This window comes from Urocampus carinirostris, chromosome 16 (assembly GCF_059441175.1).
Source record: "Urocampus carinirostris isolate Australia breed hairy pipefish chromosome 16, RoL_Ucar_1.0, whole genome shotgun sequence".
In the NCBI taxonomy this organism is placed as follows: domain Eukaryota; kingdom Metazoa; phylum Chordata; class Actinopteri; order Syngnathiformes; family Syngnathidae; genus Urocampus; species Urocampus carinirostris.
The window spans coordinates 1,589,479-1,606,865 of NC_142364.1; the positions used below are offsets into that span (position 1 = coordinate 1,589,479).

The 17,387-nt window shown below is 43.8% G+C and overlaps 1 protein-coding gene across 1 annotated transcript in view; it reads right to left on the minus strand.

Moving 5' to 3' along the window:
* The window catches only part of LOC148349952 (RIMS-binding protein 2-like), a 55,053-nt gene that overhangs the window by 37,375 nt on the left and 291 nt on the right, over nt 1–17,387 (minus strand). Inside the window, exons 3-7 of the mRNA XM_088319976.1 lie at nt 15,957–16,053; nt 13,332–13,417; nt 13,160–13,269; nt 6,102–6,905; nt 3,275–3,298 (exon numbers count right to left, since the gene is read on the minus strand). Of these exons, the coding sequence (XP_088176102.1) occupies nt 3,275–3,298; nt 6,102–6,905; nt 13,160–13,269; nt 13,332–13,417; nt 15,957–16,053 (1,121 nt within the window). The remainder of the gene's footprint in view (nt 1–3,274; nt 3,299–6,101; nt 6,906–13,159; nt 13,270–13,331; nt 13,418–15,956; nt 16,054–17,387) is intronic.

Here is a 17,387-nt window from a genome sequence, read left to right on the forward strand (position 1 = left end):
AAGACACGGGTTCCCCTGACGCTGTGTTCTAAATGCGGTATTTGGAAGTCAAGGTCGAAGGAGAACGAAGTCGAGTAAAGTCAGTAGAGTTTTTCGAGAACCGGCTTTTTCGGCTCGGCTCACTAAAAATAACCGGCTCTTTCAGGTCCCAAACGGCTCTTCGGGTTATTTTTGCTTCTTTCATCCCTACACGACCAAATATGATGTCAAATTGTGCACAAAATGACTTAAAGGAAGAGGGGAATAGAACAAAAAAGAAAAAAAATCCAAAAATGAAAAAGGAATGAAAAGCTGAGAAAAAAAGAAACAAAGAGAAAAAAGAAGGACAAATTCAGAACAAAGCCAGAAAAAAAAGAAAAAAAGCAAATAAAAGGAAAAAGGAAATAGAGAACAAAAAAGCAAGAAAAAAGTAACAGCTGGGAAAAAATAAACACAATAAGATTTTTCTTAAAAGGAATTTATAAAAAAATGGAGAAAAAAACAGGGAAAAAGAAAAAAACGTGTTGCATTTAAATCATTTCCAATGATATCAAGTTCATCTTTTTGTCAACATTGTAACTCCACTAAAAAAAAACTGTAATTAAATGTTGTTCTAAGCCCCCAAAAATGTTAGTATTATGCTACAAAACATACCAGAAAAAAAAATGGAAATCTTGTGCAAAAATTGTAAAAACAAATGACGTTTGTATCCAATCGTACATGAGTCAATTCATTCAAAAGTCAAAAATAATTTTGCATCGCTGGAAACTCAGCAAAATGTCAAGTTTTGGACATGTTGGATCATGACTTCGTTGCCACACTTAGGATTGCTGTCGCTCACTGTTGTTTCAAGCGTTGCTCACCGACTTTGTGTGAACGCTCAGACCCGTAAGGAAAATGACAGGGAACATTGCCTGTGACTGGTAGGCCACCAGTTCGGAGTCTCCCCTGCTCACTGCTCAAGGATAGCTGGGATGGGCTCCAGCACCCCCGCGACCCTACTGAGGATAAGCGGTGCAGATAATGGATGGATGATCATATATGAGTGTTTTGGATAAGGTGTCACAGCTAAAAGGAGCATTGGTCCAAAAACCAAATGCAAATCTGCATTTGCGCATATTCAAGTCACTTCGTACGTTTCATTACGGAAGCGGAGTTTTGCTACCGGCAAATAAATCATTCATCGTTAGAATAAGAGACGATATCGGGCGCCGCTTCCTTAATGACTCGTTAGTCGTGCGCTGTGGACAAAGAAGCCTTTTATTGGATTTGGATTCGAATCGTGAAAGGGATTCAGTGTCGTATCGGACCACTAGATGTCGCTGTAGAGTGTCGTGCAAGAGAACCACGGGGGCAAGATGGCGGACGATCAGGTCAGCTCCCTCTAGGCCAGAAGTGTCAAAGTCATTTGAACTCGGGGGCCACACCATAGAACAAACATTCTGTCGGGGGCCGGACCAGTAGATTCAAGAGAAAGAAAAAGAGAGATCAAGAAAGAAGAGAAAGAGAGAGGGGAAAAGGAGAGAGGGTAGGACAAAGAAAGAGAGAGAGGGAGAGAGCGTGAGAAACAAAAGATAAAAAGTCGTGAGAGAGGGGGGAAAAGAAAGGGAGAGGAAAAAAGAAATCCAAAGAGGAATAGAAAGACAGAAGGAGAGAAAAGAGAAAAGAAAGCGCGAAAGGTAGGAAGAGAGAAAGCGAAAAGAGAGAAAAGGAAGTTAGAGCAAAAGAGGTTAAAAGACAGAGAGAAAGAGAGAGAAAGAGAAAAAGAACAACAAAGGAAGAGAAAAAGAGAGACACAGAGAGTGAAAAAAGAGACAGAGACAGAGAGAGGGAGAAAAGGGGTGGAAAGAGAGAGAGAGAGAGAGAGAGAGAAATAAATACAAGTACAGTGTCTTTGTTTAAGGCAGCTGGCTTTGGCAACATCAAGTGGACCTATTTCTACCTGCAGCTTGTTTTTCTCTTGCGCTTCTCTGAGTGTTGTCTCGCCTGTGCTCTATCCCATGGGTGTCAAACAGGCAGCCTGCGGGCCAGATCAGGCACGCTAAGGGATTGAATCCGGCCCACGAGACAACGCGCAGAGTAGTGCAAGAGGAAAACGAGCTGCAGGTTGAAATAGGTCCACTTGATGTTGCCAAAGCCAGGTGCCTCCAACAAAGACGCTCTCTGTCTCTCTCTTTCACTCTCTCTGTCTCTCATTTTCTCTTTCTTTGTTCCGCCTTGTCTCTTTTTACCTTATGCTCTTTTTTCTTTTTTTCTTTTCTCTCTCCTTTAATTCTGTCGATCTCTTGTTTTCCCCTTCTCTCATTCTCATCTTCTCTTCCTCTCCATCTCTTTTCTGTACTTCTCTCTTTCTATTTGGATTTTTTTCTTTCTCTCTCTTTCTTTCCCTGTCTCTCACTATTTCTCTTTTTATCCTGTTTGTTTTTCACATCTCTCTCTCTCTCTTGCTCATTTTCTCTTTCTTTATTCCACTTTGTCTGTTTTTACCTTCTTTTGCTCTTTTCCTTTTTTCTTCTCTCTCTCTCTCTCCTTTCGATCTGTCGCTCTCTTGTTTTCCCCTTCTCTCATTCTCCTCTTCTCTTCCTCCATCTCTTTTCTCTACTTCTCTCTTTCTATTTGGATTTTTTCTTTCTCTCTTTCTTTCCCCTTCTCTCACTATTTCTCTTTTTATCTTTTTTGTTTTTCGTATCTCTCCCTCTTGCTCTCTCTCTCTCTCTCTCTCTCTCTCTCTCTCTGTCGCTCATTTTCTCTTTCTTTGTTCCGCTTTGTCTTCTTTTACCTTCTTTTGCTCTCTCTTCCTTTTTACTTTTCTCTCTCCTTTCATTCTGTCGCTCTCTTGTTCTCTCATTCTCCTCTTCTCTTCCTCTCCATCTCTTTTCTCTACTTCTCTCTTTCTATTTGGATTTTTTCTTTCTCTTTCTTTCCCCTTCTCTCACTATTTCTCTTTTTTGTTTCTCGTATCTCTCTCTCTCTCTCTCTCTCTCTCTCTCACTCTCGACTGTTATCTCCCTCTCTTTCTGTCTTTTTCATTTCTCAAATCTACTAGAGAGAATGGCCCCCGAGTTAAAGGGAGTTTGACAGCCCTGCTCTAGGCAGTTTTATTTCCATGTAAAAAAATACAAATTTCTTGACTCGAGATTACTTCAAAAATGTATATGATAGTTCATGTATTTTGTTTCCTAATGTCTCTTTTAATGAAGTTTTGTTTGACCACTAGGAGGTGCTTTCAAATACACAATGTCCCTTTAAGAAATGAGGCGTACGTGCTATGGAATTGGGAGTATTCGATTCTGACCTGTTCTGCAATAAGGCGTTGGACCTAAAAGAGATAATAGACAACAATAGAAAAAAAAGTAATCATCTGGGTTATAATCGTAGTGGTAATTGTCAGGTAGGCAACACAAACTGGTTGGAGCTCAAGGTTTTTGTTGTTGTTTTTTTATTCATTTTAAAGGATGTGTGCGGGATTTGTAAAGTGTGTTACTCCCTGCCGCCATCTCCTGGCTTTAAGTCATGATTACAGACCTGAGGCAGCTTGTTTGTGCAAGTACGTGCATTTCTTAGATGCGCTTGGGGGATTTGGACTTGACCAGAAGCAGGCCTTTTCTTACTTTCACCATTTTCATGCGAGACCGACAAATTGAAACAAAAACCTGTGAGGACGGCACTCTCAAACACTCCTCCCTTTCCCCATTCCTCGAACGTAATCTGTTCTTCCCCAAACAGCTCTGATAAAAGTAAGATAAAAGCAAATAGAGGCAATGGAATATAAAAAGTAAAGGCTCTTTGAACTCAGTGGGACATCGTTAACGCAACTCATTCAATGCCAGACGTTTGGCTCAAATGGGAAGTGCAGGGGCTGGACAATTTTCCCCATTTTAAAACGTGTTTCTAGCTTTTAGCATTGTTTCGTTAACTACAGATTTCTTGAAAATACTTGTTTCCGAGAAAACATTTTTTTGTGATAACATTCATTTTAAGCAGGACTTTAAATTATTTTTTTCTAAAAAATGCTTTCCATAAACCCAAGGGTGCTTTGCTAGCAAAATCACATTTTATTTCAAGAACACTGAACTTATGCACAAACTTTGCAAGAACTTTACAGTTCCCGGTAAAAGTATCACATGATTCGGGTCGCCATGACGATCGCAGACGCGCACGAAACGTCATCCCTCCTTATATCCTTGTTTTTCTCACCACACTGCGCATACTCGGCAGATGGGCCGCATACGCGCTGCCATATGGTGTCATAGGGTGGATGCAGGAAGCAAAACTAGGCAGTTGTTGACAAAGATCTGATCAACACCATTACTGCCATCTAGTGGTGAGTTTTTTGAATCATTCCCAGTGGCTTGATACTTAATCAGTAAGACCCTTGTAACATTTTTTGAAAATGAAACAGAAAGAAACAGAATTTTACGTTTTGGCACTGAATAACTTCGTCGAGAAAACATTTCTCTTGCAACCACACTTTAACATTTGAAAATGTAATAGATTCCTTTTTAAAAAGCGGTAGGCATTTTTAAGAGGCGAAAAGCGATAGTCTGATGCGTAAAACTGTAATGTTGGCAGGTATGCTGGCTGTTACAAAGAAATAATAAAAACATACAGAAAAAAATCATGGCTAGCAACTAGGGCTGCAACAATGAATCGATAAAATCAATCAAAATCGATTATTTCAAGCGAATTTCATCACAGATTTGTTGTATCGCGCGATTTGTGCACCACTCAGAACATGACTTGAATGCAAAAAAGTGCATTGAAATTTCTCTTGATTTGGTGACGAACTTGTAGTTACACTTTGGTCCTGCAGAGGTCGCTTTGAGACTGTGTTTTTGATGCAAGAGGTCATCATGAGGGGGATGCAGCCATCATCATCTGAGCCCTAATTAAAGACATTTTGTCAAAATTCCACAAAGTCTCGGAATTTGTGAAAAGGAATCACTCAGAAAAAGTGTTGAGAGGTCAGGCTATCGCTTCGTCTGCCTAGGGCATTTCCGACCCATCGTCAAAAGCCGGCGTCGTTGGATCAGTTTTTCAAGAAAGGCCAGGCAAAAAACACGACTGAGGACTAGTAGACAAAGAGGCCTGTTAAAAGTGAAATGAATATTGTTCTTACGTCATTTATTCTTTGTTTGTCTACATGATGCGTCTATCATTTGATGTTTATTGTGCGGTAATATAATTCTAATATGAATTTGTTTCATGTTCTGATCATTTATTCAAAGAAATATCCTTTTCGGAGCAAATTAAATTTTCATTCAAAAGGCGTCTGTTTCAGGTTACGAAGCTACTCCTAGAACTTGTAGTGACACTTTGGTTCTGCAGAGGTCGCTTTGAGACTGTGATACAACAGGTCATCTTGCTCCAAATCCAAATTGTTGTATAAAGCAATTTTCAGACACAAAACTCAAAGTGCTGTATCAAAAGTTCAATGTAAAATAAGAGAGATACATGTCTAGATAGATAGATAGATAGATAGATGTCTAGATCGATGTCTAGACGTCTAGATAGATAGATGTCTAGATAGATAGATGTCTAGATAGACGTCTAGATAGATAGATATCTAGATAGATAGATGTCTAGATAGACGTCTAGATAGATAGATGTCTAGATAGATGTCTAGATAGATAGATGTCTAGATAGATAGATGTCTAGATAGATAGATAGATGGATAGATGTCTAGATGTCTAGATAGATAGATGTCTAGATAGATAGATAGATGTCTAGATGGATAGATGGATGTCTAGATAGATAGATAGATGTCTAGATAGAAAGATAGATGTCTAATTAGATGGATGTCTAGATCGATAGATGTCTAGATAGATAGATACGACAAAGGTTTTCATAGGTTTTCATTTGAATCAATTTTTGAAAGGCGCATTTTGTATTTCCTGGAGTCGTCCCTGCGTCATATTCAAATTGCTTTGACGATCCGAAGCCTCGGTGAGTGTGAAACGTGCAAAAGGGCCGAAATCAGGAAGGGGGCAAATACTTTCGCAACATCGATTGGATTCGGGTGAAGGGCGCAACCCCGCCAGCAATTTTCCCAACGGAAAGAAGCCTCGACGGGGTTCGCCATTTCTGCATTATTGATAGCGTCTCGGGGACGTCGCGCTCACCTGCTGCCCGGGTGCAGAACTCCACCCCGGCTTCCTTCCTCTCCCTCTGCTCCAGGGGCAACTGCCAGGGCACCTGATGAGGTTTGGCCACCACCGTCACTTTGTAGACCGTCAAGGGCTTCAGGTTGAAAAAACGAAGCCGGTACCTCCCGGCCTTCAACACGGCGTGTTCCGCCCCGTCCAGGAAGACCGTGTGCCCGTAGTTGCTGTTGCTGGGCAACCAGGAGAGCTCGGCCGTGTCCCGCCGGATGTCGTCCACCCTCAGGTTGTAAGGGGCCACCACCACGTTGGCCCCCACCAACAAGGAACAGCGCAGTTCGTCCGACAACCCCCTGTCGGTCACGCACTGCACCGAGACCCGGTGCACGCGGCCGTCCAGGTCCAGTTTCTCCAGCAGGCAGTTGGTCCGGCCGCCGAAAGGGACGCCGGCTCGGAATTCCCCGTCCGCCGACACGTTGTAGCCCGACACCTTGTTCCCCCGACCCGGAGGCAGGAACGGCGGCTCCCAGGCCACGATGACGCTCCGGGCCAGCTGCTTGATCAGGGCCATGTTCCGAGGGTAAGGCACCGCGTCTTCCGCCAGGTCCTCGGGATCCGGGGGACCGGCGGTCCCGTTGCTGCAGGGGACCAAGGCGTCGGACGGGACGAGAGAGTCTCGGTCGGGACCGCCGTCCGCCGGCAGCAACGCCAGCGGGGCGGGGTCCTCTATTTTGTCCCCGTCCTGGAGGGGTAATTTGTCCTTGTCCTGGACAAACTCCACAAAGTTGGACGGGACCAGTCCTCGTTGGCCGTCCAGTAGCTCACCTAGTGGTATGAGCATAGCATCTATCGTTAATTAACAAAAGGAAACGCTGAGCTACACGTAGACAACTGGTACCTCTACTTACAAATGCTTCTACACAAGAAAGTTTAAGGGTACAGGGCTATATGGCCTCTAGTTACAAAGGTGTTTCAGGATACAAAGGCAAAAGTACTGTATGTGCTGCCATTGGCCGCTCCGAGAGTTCTACCCTGTGTGTATGCGTGAATGCTTGCATGCTCTGTACACAGTCTGCTGTATGTGTTGAAGAATAATGAAGTCAGAGCTTATCGACATCATGAGGACACATTTGTTTAGACAGGAAATTCCAGGCTTGTTTTTCCCGAGTTTAAATGTCATTATTCTACAACATATGGTGCAGCTACAAATAGATATTATTCACAACGGACCCCAAAAAAGACATGCAGAAAAGGGGACAAAGAGAAAAGAAGAGGAAGAGACTTTTTCTGGCCATGGAAATAAAGCATGAGATAAAAGAAAGGTATGAAAACACACACCGCCGTGCAGGAGGAGTTCAGAGATGACAAGGAGAACGATGCAGCCATCATCATCTCAGCAAAAATTAAAGACATTTTGGCAAATTCCATGAAGACTTGGAATTTGTGAAAAGGAATCACTCAGAAAAAGTGTTAAGAGGTCAGGCTATCGCTTCGTCTGCCTGCCGCATTTCCTACTCATTGTCAAAAGCCGGCAATAGCAGGCGTCATTGGATCAGTTTTTCAAGAAACGCCTGGCAAAAAAAACGACTGAGGACTCGTAAACAAAGAGGCCAGTTCAAAGTGAAATGAATATTTTTCTTACGTCATTTATTCTTTGTTTTTCTACTTGTTGCGCCTATCCTTTTATGTTTATTGCGCGGTGATATCATTCTAATATGAATTTGTTTCATGTTCTGATGATTTATTCAGAGAAATATCCCTTTAGCGCATTTAAATTCAAAAGGCGTCTCAACTTACAAATGTTTCAGGTTACAAAGCTACTCCCAGAACAAATGAGAGATCACATTTGTGTTACGCATGGATGCTCTTTTTTGCGCCTAAAATGAACAGCACCCTTACAGCCTGATCCATTATCCCCGGTGGACTATTGCTCTGATTGGGGGTCGGCAGCGCCCATGTTGAAACATGTTCTTTTGCATAGTGCGGGGGTGGCGGGTCCGGTCCCCGTTCACGGCCATAAACCATTTGATTTCCCTCCCCCTTAATCTGTCCAGACGGCTGTTCCAGTTTTATGGTCAGCAGATCAAAGGTTCTAAAGTGCTCCCTGTGGACCGCCAGACATTTGCTAAGGAGAACTGTCAGGATTAGTGAGGAATGGAGATGACTCGGGTTAACCGTCTCCCTGAGGAAATTAATTTGGAGTGAAGGCTCGAAGCTCATCTCGGGTCATTGGACCTCGGATCGACCGGATGACCATCAAGTGAGTTGGTCGTCGACCGGCTTGAAACCTGAAAACTGGGAAGGGCTACATCTAAGGCAGGGGTGTCTGACTGCTTTTAGCTGGGGGCCGCAAACGTTATCAAAAAATCTCACGGGGGCCGGACTAGTAAGTTTAAGAGAAAGAGAGAGGGAGAAAAAGACAGAGAAAGAGAGGGAGGGAAAGAGAGAGCGATAAACAGATAGAGTAACAGTGAGAGAAAAAGAGATGAATGGAGAAGAAAGGGAAAATGAATAGCGAGAGAAAAAGAAAGTGAAAAAAGAGAAGTGAAACGACAGAAAGAAAAGAGTCAGCGGGAGAAAAAGAGACAAAGTGAGGTGAGAGAGAGAGAGAGAGGTCGAAAGAGGGTGAGAAAGAAAGAGAAAAATAGAAAGAAAGAGAATTAGAGAGAGAAAAAAGAAAGCAAGACAGAGAAAAAGAAAGAGTTTGAGAGAGAGAGAGAAATAGAGAAAAGAGAAAAAGAGAGAGAAATAAATCAAAAAGAAGTGAGTCAGAGAGAAATGGAGAAATGCAACCACATTTGTTTTGCAAGCGTTAACTGTCTTGGGTGACATCCGGTGGAAATATTTAAAACGACAGCTCATTTTCCTCTTGCGCTTCTCTCACGGTTGTCTCGCGGGCCGGATTTAAACCACGGGTGGGACTGATCTGGCCCGCGAGCCGCTAGTTTCACACCTGTGATCGAAGGCAACTCCGGTAGACCCCTGGGGTACGAGGACCCCGCCTTAAGACGTTTTCGCTTTCATCCTAAGGAACCAAATTTGGTTTTCAAACAGCTTGAAAAATAGATGCTCAGTAAATCTCATGTTATTCTAAGGGAAACACTGCTCACTAGGAAAAGAAAATAGTCCAGAAAATTGAAAAACACATCCAAATTGCAATACTGGTCTGAAAAATAGCAATTAGGTTTTATTCCAAATGTCAGGACCAGAACGGAGACAGGACCCACTTGCGTTACATTTTCTCTCAGTTTTACTTCACTCTGAATGAGGAAGTAAACGGGTCAGTAGCCGGGGCTGAAGAGCAAAAAACGTGGTCGGGGTCAGAAACGAGTCGTAAGCCAGGACAGGAGAGCAAAAAACGTGGTCAAAAGCCAGGAGAGGAGAGTAGACGTGGTCAGGATCGAAAAAATGTGTCGAAGCCGGGAAACAGACAGGAGCAGAAACAGGTGGGAGTCAGGGTCGAAAAGGTTTGCCTAGAGTACACTGAGGTTCACATTACCGATGTGAATCACCTGTGCCCGTTCCTTTGGCGCCAACTGCCTTGGACTCTGATTGGCGCCCTGTCCCTATTTAAACCCACTCCTGTCTGTCACCTTTGGTCAGTCCATCGCGACCCTTTTTCGACCCTGACTCGCACCTGTTTTTTGCTCCTGTCTGTCCCCTAATTTCAACCTGTTTTTGATCCTGATCACATCTGCTCTCCTGTCCCGGCTTACGACTCGTTTACGACACCGACCACGTTTTGGCTCTCCTGTCCCGGCTTACGACTCGTTTACGACACTGACCACGTTTTGGCTCTCTAGTCCCGGCTACCGAGCAGTTTCCGCCCCTGACACCGCCATCGCTCGCTACGGAAGATCCACTTCCGTGTTCAAATCACAAGCCAAGTACAAGAGCAACCTGCTTCCCGCGTCCAGCGATCATCGGATCGTGGGCGCGACCCATCCTTGTTTCTCTAAAAAAACTTGTGGTAAACGTTACGCAAGTGGGTCCTGTTTCTGTTCTGGTCCTGACATATTCCTTATCATAGGATTTAGACATTTTAGGGAACTTACTTTTTTCAAACTTTTTATACGAGAAGAAAAAATAATATAGAAAAGTAAAAAGTTGAAAAAAACAAAACAAGGTCCAGGTCATATTTGAAGAGCCGAATGACATTTAACACCGAAAAACAACGGCGACCAGATGATGAAGCTGCTGAATCAGAGTCAGATCAGGAAGCTTCTGGTAATCATGGAAACCGGTACGATCTGTTTCATGTGGGGGGAACAAACCCCTACCCAAAAAAAACAGTCTGGAGAGAGATGGTCTTGGACAGGTTGTACTGGCCCAAGACAAATGACTTGAAGAGGTGATGTGACGACCCTGGTGGACCTGTGAGTGTGTATATTACACGTAAGTAGTGATTCTTAAATCCCATTTTGTTCATAAGACCGGCGAACTGGCTGTGCTGGTGAAAAACATCAAAGCGTACAGGGAGTGCAGTTTGCTTTGTTTTACGGAAACGCGGCTCACGTCTAGCATCCCAGACACTAACGTGTTAGGACAGACAGAGACACAAAAGCTTGCGGGAAGCGGAGAGGAGGCGGACTCGCTATCTATATGAACACGAGGCGGTGTAACCCTGGGCACAAAGATTTCCATCTGCTGAGGGACGTGGAACTTTTGGCCTAGCGTGTGACGACATCCACTCCGCTGTTGCTAAACTACAACACAGCACCCCGAGGCCATCCTGTTAATAATCAACAAAAGGAAACCGCTGGTGTGAGTGTGAATTTCCTGACGGGGACGAATAAAGTATTTATCTATCTATCTATCCCAGGGGTCTAGCGTATTTTTTCCTTTCAGTTCAGGGCTTATTGAAGAAACAAGGCCTTTGGCACTGAAAAATCTCTTTCTGGTTCTCTGCCAGTAAGTCTACGGCGATTGTACGTGCACCGGGATAAGACGAGCGGGATGAGTCATCCAGCTAAAAGAGAGCAAGGTCCCGTCTTCGGGACAACTTGGTCTTCTGCCAGAGTTTCTCTTCCGCAGGGTTTCAATCCAATAGCGCATTTATTCGTGTACAGTGCATATTTCTTTGACCTGAAAAAGCACTCCGAAGTTTGGCTCAGAATGAGAAATATTCCGTGTATTCGGTCCCCGAGCGTTTCGGAGCAGCCTGTGAAATATGCCCCAGAAATATGCACAAAAGTACAGAGAAGTTGATCGGAGAGGGAGAAGTTTTGATCAGCGTTCAAAACAGCGTTCTCACTCGTCTAAGAGACAATCAGATTTCTTATACCTTTCGGAGCAAAAACATCGCGTCAGAAATGTCACGTGCTGCTTAGTGCGTCCTCTCCCGATGACGCGCTTGTTTTTCTCAAAGTGCATGCTTCCAGGAATTGACAGTGTTTTCCTCAGAATGTTTTCGTCCTCTTTCGATTCTCCCAAGTGACGCAGATTTCCAAGAAAATCGTTGGAGTCGGCCTGACCTAGCCAAAAATTCCTGTCAGCTTGCAAGCTGTTCCAGACCAAAGCGAGTGTTATTATTAAACTTGGGAGAAACAAGCCTGGAATTTCCTGTCCAAACAAATGTGTCCTCATTATGTCAAGCTCCGACTCCATTAATCCACAACAAGCGTCGAGCTACTTTTTAGGAGTAATTAGCGCAAAGGGAACACAGTTTCACATGCATTTCTAATCCAACTACTTATCTCATCCAGGATCCCTTCACAACCAGGCTTATCAGCGCACCACTTCTTGTGGTGTGTCTTGGGTAAGTACAGCCTTGGCGGCGCCCATCTCTCTCTGGGCCAATTTTTATGGGTATCCTCCTGACCCGACTCAGATACAGCCCCTTCATCATCTGGTCGCTGTTGTTTTTTTGGTACAGAGCGTCATCCGGACCTTCAGAGATGAGCCGGACCTCAGCATCGATGGACTTAATTGAAACAGTTGGTTTTGAAAATATTGCTAGCAGTTTCTGATTAACAAAAATACAGAATATCCCGTTGAAATAGTAACGGTAAATTCTCATTTATTTTGGCAGTTCACATACAAAAGCTTTGTAAAGAGATGCCATACGTAAGAGAACTTCCCCATAAAGGAGAATGAGTTATTTGATATGTTATCACCATTATTTTACGAGAAGAACAAACAATATAGAAAAATAAAAAGTTGAAAAAAAACAAAACAAGGTCCGGGTCATATTTGAAGAGCCGAATGACACTTTACACCGAAAAACAACGGCGACCAGATGATGAAGCTGCTGAATAATTATTCGAAATCTGACTCAGTCAACAACTAAAACAATCATTTTACTGGGAAATCACAATGACCCAACCCTGGTGGGATATTTTCAGAACAGGTCCGCGGGAACATCAGTTGTCATCGAGGGGCACCATGTTAGAAACCCCTGCCTTAGGGAAATTCATTTTCACAGACTGAACCCAGGGGGAGGTACAGTCTGTGCTGTCGCAGTAGAGCGTGCGCCTGGTATTCCAGGCGGCTTCCCATCCGACCACTAACCAGGCCCGACCGGTCTTAGCTTTCCGAGATTGGGCATTCTCATGGTGGCCACACGTTAGAAACCCCTGCCTTAGGGGAAAGTAAATTTCACTGACCGTACCCAGGGGGAGGTACAGTCAGTGCTGTCGCAGTAGAGCGTGTGCCTGGTATTCCAGGGGGTTTCCCAATCCTGACCCATCTTGGCTTTTTGAGATTAGGCTTTCTCATGGTGGCCACACGGTTTTATGGTAGTATTTGTGCTAGGATCAATTCGCGGAAAAATATTGCTGACCAGAATCGTAAAAATTTGGATGCAATGAGAATCGAGCCTGGGTCTCTCAGTTGAGAGCGCTAAATTTGAACAAATAGACCACCAATTTTTAACGACAGTTTAGACCTGTACATTGCTAAATAACCCTGGAAATGGAAGATGTTGCTGAGCACTGGTGTTGATTACATATGAAAAGGCATCTCATCACAATTTTTTTTAGTCATGGTACCAGAGATGAATGTAAGAGAATGGAGAAAACAGAAAGTGGCCCTGGAAAATACGAATAGATGCATAAAAAGAGACGAGGAAAACTCCTCACCTTCATAGAACCCGTCGTCATCCATGTTGCCGTACACATACAAGTACTTCCCGGCCACCAGGGGGAGCTCTGCTTCGGGGTGTTCATTTGGGCCGTCGTAGGGGTTATAGCTAAGAGAAGAAAGATTGAGTAATGGATTCGAGGATAGAAAAGAAGTCATGGAGTTCCTCACCTGTATCGGGCAGTGCAAAGGCGAACCTGGCCCGTGTAGCGAGGCTTGGACCTTGGCGACGGGCTCGCTTCATCCTCCATCTGTAGCTTGACCACAAACCCAAAATAGAAGAGATAATGGATTAGAGGAGGAACGCTAGCTTTTATCAAACTAGAAGCTAGTTAGCGGATTAAAGGAAGAACGCTAGCTTTTATCAAACTAGAAGCTAGTTAGCGGATCAGAAGAGTAAACGTTAGTTTTTATCCAACTAGAAGCTAGTTAGCGGATTAAAAGAGGAAACGCTAGCTTTTAGCGAATAACAAACTAGTTCGTGGATTAGAAGAGGAAACGCTAGCTTTTAGCAAACAGCAAGCTAGTTAGCGGATTAGAGAAGGAATGGTAGCTTTTCCCAAACTAGAAGCTACTTGGCGGACTAGAAACAGCAACGCTAGCTCCTATCCAACTAGAAGCTCGTTAGCAGATTAGAAGAGGAAACGCTAGCTTTTAGCAAACAACAAGCTAGTTAGCGGATCAGAAGAGTAAATGTTAGCTTTTATCAAACTAGAAGCTAGTTAGCGAATTAGAAGAGGAAACGCTAACTTTTAGCAAACACCAAGCTAGTTAGCGGATTAGAGGAGGAACGCTAGCTTTTATCGAACTAGAAGCTAGTGAGCAGATTAGAAGAGGAAACGCTAGCTTTTAGCAAACAACACGCTAGTTAGCGGATTAGAAGAGGAAATGTTAGCTTTTAGAGAACAACAAGCTAGTTCTCGGATTAGAAGAGGAAACACTAGCTTTTAGCAAAGAACACGCTAGTTAGCGGATTAGAAGAGGAAACGCTAGCTTTTAGCAAACAACAAGCTAGTTAGCAGATTACAAGAGGAAACCCTAGCTTTTAGCAAAAAACAAGCTAGTTAGGGGATTAGAAGAGGTAACGCTAGCTTTTAGCAAACAACAAGCTAGTTAGCGAATTAGAGGGGGAACGCTAGCTTTTATTGAGCTAGAAGCTAGTTAGCGGATTAGAGGAGGAACGCTAGCTTTTATCAAACTAGAAGCTCGTTAGCAGATTAGAAGAGGAAACGCTAGCTTTTAGCAAAAAACAAGCTAGTTAGGGGATTAGAAGAGGTAACGCTAGCTTTTAGCAAACAACAAGCTAGTTAGCAGATTAGAGGGGGAACGCTAGCTTTTATTGAACTAGAAGCTAGTTAGCGGATTAGAGGAGGAACGCTAGCTTTTATCAAACTAGAAGCTCGTTAGCAGATTAGAAGAGGAAACGCTAGCTTTTAGCAAAAAACAAGCTAGTTAGGGGATTAGAAGAGGTAACGCTAGCTTTAAGCAAACAACAAGCTAGTTAGCAAATTAGAGGGGGAACGCTAGCTTTTATTGAGCTAGAAGCTAGTTAGCAGATTAGAGGAGGAACGCTAGCTTTTATCAAACTAGAAGCTCGTTAGCAGATTAGAAGAGGAAACGCTAGCTTTTAGCAACAAACAAGCTAGTTAGGGGATTAGAAGAGGTAACGCTAGCTTTTAGCAAACAACAAGCTAGTTAGCGAATTAGAGGGGGAACGCTAGCTTTTATTGAGCTAGAAGCTAGTTAGCGGATTAGAGGAGGAACGCTAGCTTTTATCAAACTAGAGGCTAGTAAGCAGATTAAAAGAGGAAATGCTAGCTTTTAGCAAACAACAAGCTAGTTAGCGGATAAGAGGAGGAAAATAAAAAATCGTTAGCATTCCACTCAAAAGATGCTAATGTCAGTAACGCTAGGCGCCTAAGACAATGCTAGTATTTATGGTCGTGTTTCACACGGAATATGATGCTAGTTTTTGACGTATACCCTACCTGAATGACTTCCTTCGGACTTTGTTTTCCTCACCCACGCTTACAGAGGTACCTCTACGTACAAATGTCTCCACATACGAAAGTTTCAGGTTACAAATGAGCGGGTCGGGAAAGCAGTGCCTCGGGTTACAAAGTCAAAAATAAGGTACAGCACGCGCTGCTATTCGCCACTCCTGGAGTTTCCCGAACAATAGACGCTTTCCACTAATTTCCCTACATTAACAAAATGGCTAACGCTTCCAATCCACCTGGAAATCCAGTGCGCGTGCATCCCGGCATGCTTTTCGTTTCACCGTCCGAGTTTACATACTAGGAGGAGGCGGGTTTTCTAACAACACCATCATTCAATCAGCCCAAATGAAAGACATTCTAGCTCAATTCATAAAATGTGTGGAAAGGAATCACCCGGGAATAGTGTTGAGACGTTGTGCTATCGCTACAGGCAGAAGCAGACGTCACTGGATCAGTTTTTCAATGAACGCAAGGCAAGAAGTTCCTATTCTTTCTATTATATTTACATACAAAACGCGTCTCTACTTATAAAGTTCTTAGGTAACGAAGCTACTCCCAGCACCAATTACATTTGTGAGTAGAGGTACCCCTATATTTCAAAAAATCCTGTCCTATGAGGTCCTGGACTGAGTCTGTCTGGCAACACTCGGCGTACTATTTGGTTCGCTGAGACTTGCGCGTTACAACTAGCCAATTCACCGAACCGAGCTTTCAGCTCAGCTCACTAACAACCCCTAATAACTTCTCCCAAGGAGAATGCCCAGCAATAGCGCGAGGGCAAATTCGGTAGACTCACCGCTGCCGGGGTTGGCGGCCGAGGGCAGATTTTCGCTTCTCGCGTCGCCGATCTCTGCCGACACCCGATCCCCACTTTCCACGCTCGGCCCCGGACACTGCCAAAAAACAGAGATGGGTAGCCCCTTTAGCGCTAACGCATAGCCTTTTTTTATTACCTTTATCTTCTTTGTTCCTTTATCTTCTTTGTTTTCTTTTATCCTCATTGTTAAATGTGAAACTGGAGTGCCACGTCCAATTTCGTTGTCACAATATGTTCAACCCATTTTGTAACAATGACAAGAAAGGTATATTCTATTCTATTCTACACAGATCAGTCGCCCTGGTCCCTTTAAAGCAAAAAATCCCCAGAGCATGATGTTTCCACCCCCATGCTTCACAGTGGGTATCGTGTTCTTCAGACGCAATTCAATATTGTTTCTCCTGCAAACAGAAAAAACCTGTGTTTTGATTAAAAAGTTCTATTTTAGTTTCATCTGACCATAACACTTTCTCCCGGTCCTCCTTTGGATCATCCAAATGCTCTCTCGAGAACCACAGACGGGCCCGGACGTGTAGTGGCTTTAGCAGTGGGACATGTCTGGCAGTGCAGGGTTTGAGTCCCTAGGGGCCCATTGCGTTACTGATAGTAGCCGTTCTTACTGGCGAATATAATTGCGGATCCGAACAATACCTGTGTAAATATATTTCAGAATTTCCCTCTATTTATGTGTCGCATAGAAAATATTCTGGTTCCTGGCACGGACGAAGACGACGTTCCAATTTGACATAAAAAAAAAAAAATATATATATATATATATATATATATATATATATATATATAGTATTTGATGTGTAAGACGCAGATGCGGGCAGCACGGCGGCTCAGTGGTTAGCGCATGTGCGGCACAGTTCATGTCATGGGAACCTCCTACGTTCAAATCCAGCTCCAGACTTCCTGTGCGTAGTTTGTATGTTCTGCCCGTGCTTGCGTGGTTTTCCTCCGGGCACTCCGGTTTCCTCCCACGTTCCAAAAAACATGCATTTCAGGTGAATTGGCCGGTCCAAATTGTCCCTAGGTGCGAATGAGCGAGTGAGTTGTTTGTCCCCGTGTGCCCTGCGATTGGCTGGCAAACAGTTCAGGGTGTCCCCTGCCCACTGCCCGATGATTGCTGGGATGGGCTCCGGCACCCCCGCGACCCTACTGAGGATAAGCGATGCGGTTGATGAGATGAGATGAGAAGACGCAGATGCTGATTTTCCCCGCAGAAAAATAAAACACCAATGAGCAGAGAAGAATGGGCGTGACGATGCTTGGTAGTTCAACGCCATACAAACTGATGTCAGCCGCTGTTCATCATGCAGGAAAAAAACGCCCAAAAAAAAGGAAAAAGTTGAATTATTGAAAGAATACGGTTGAAAAAGAGCAATCCCCTACTTTTGTTGTGAAACC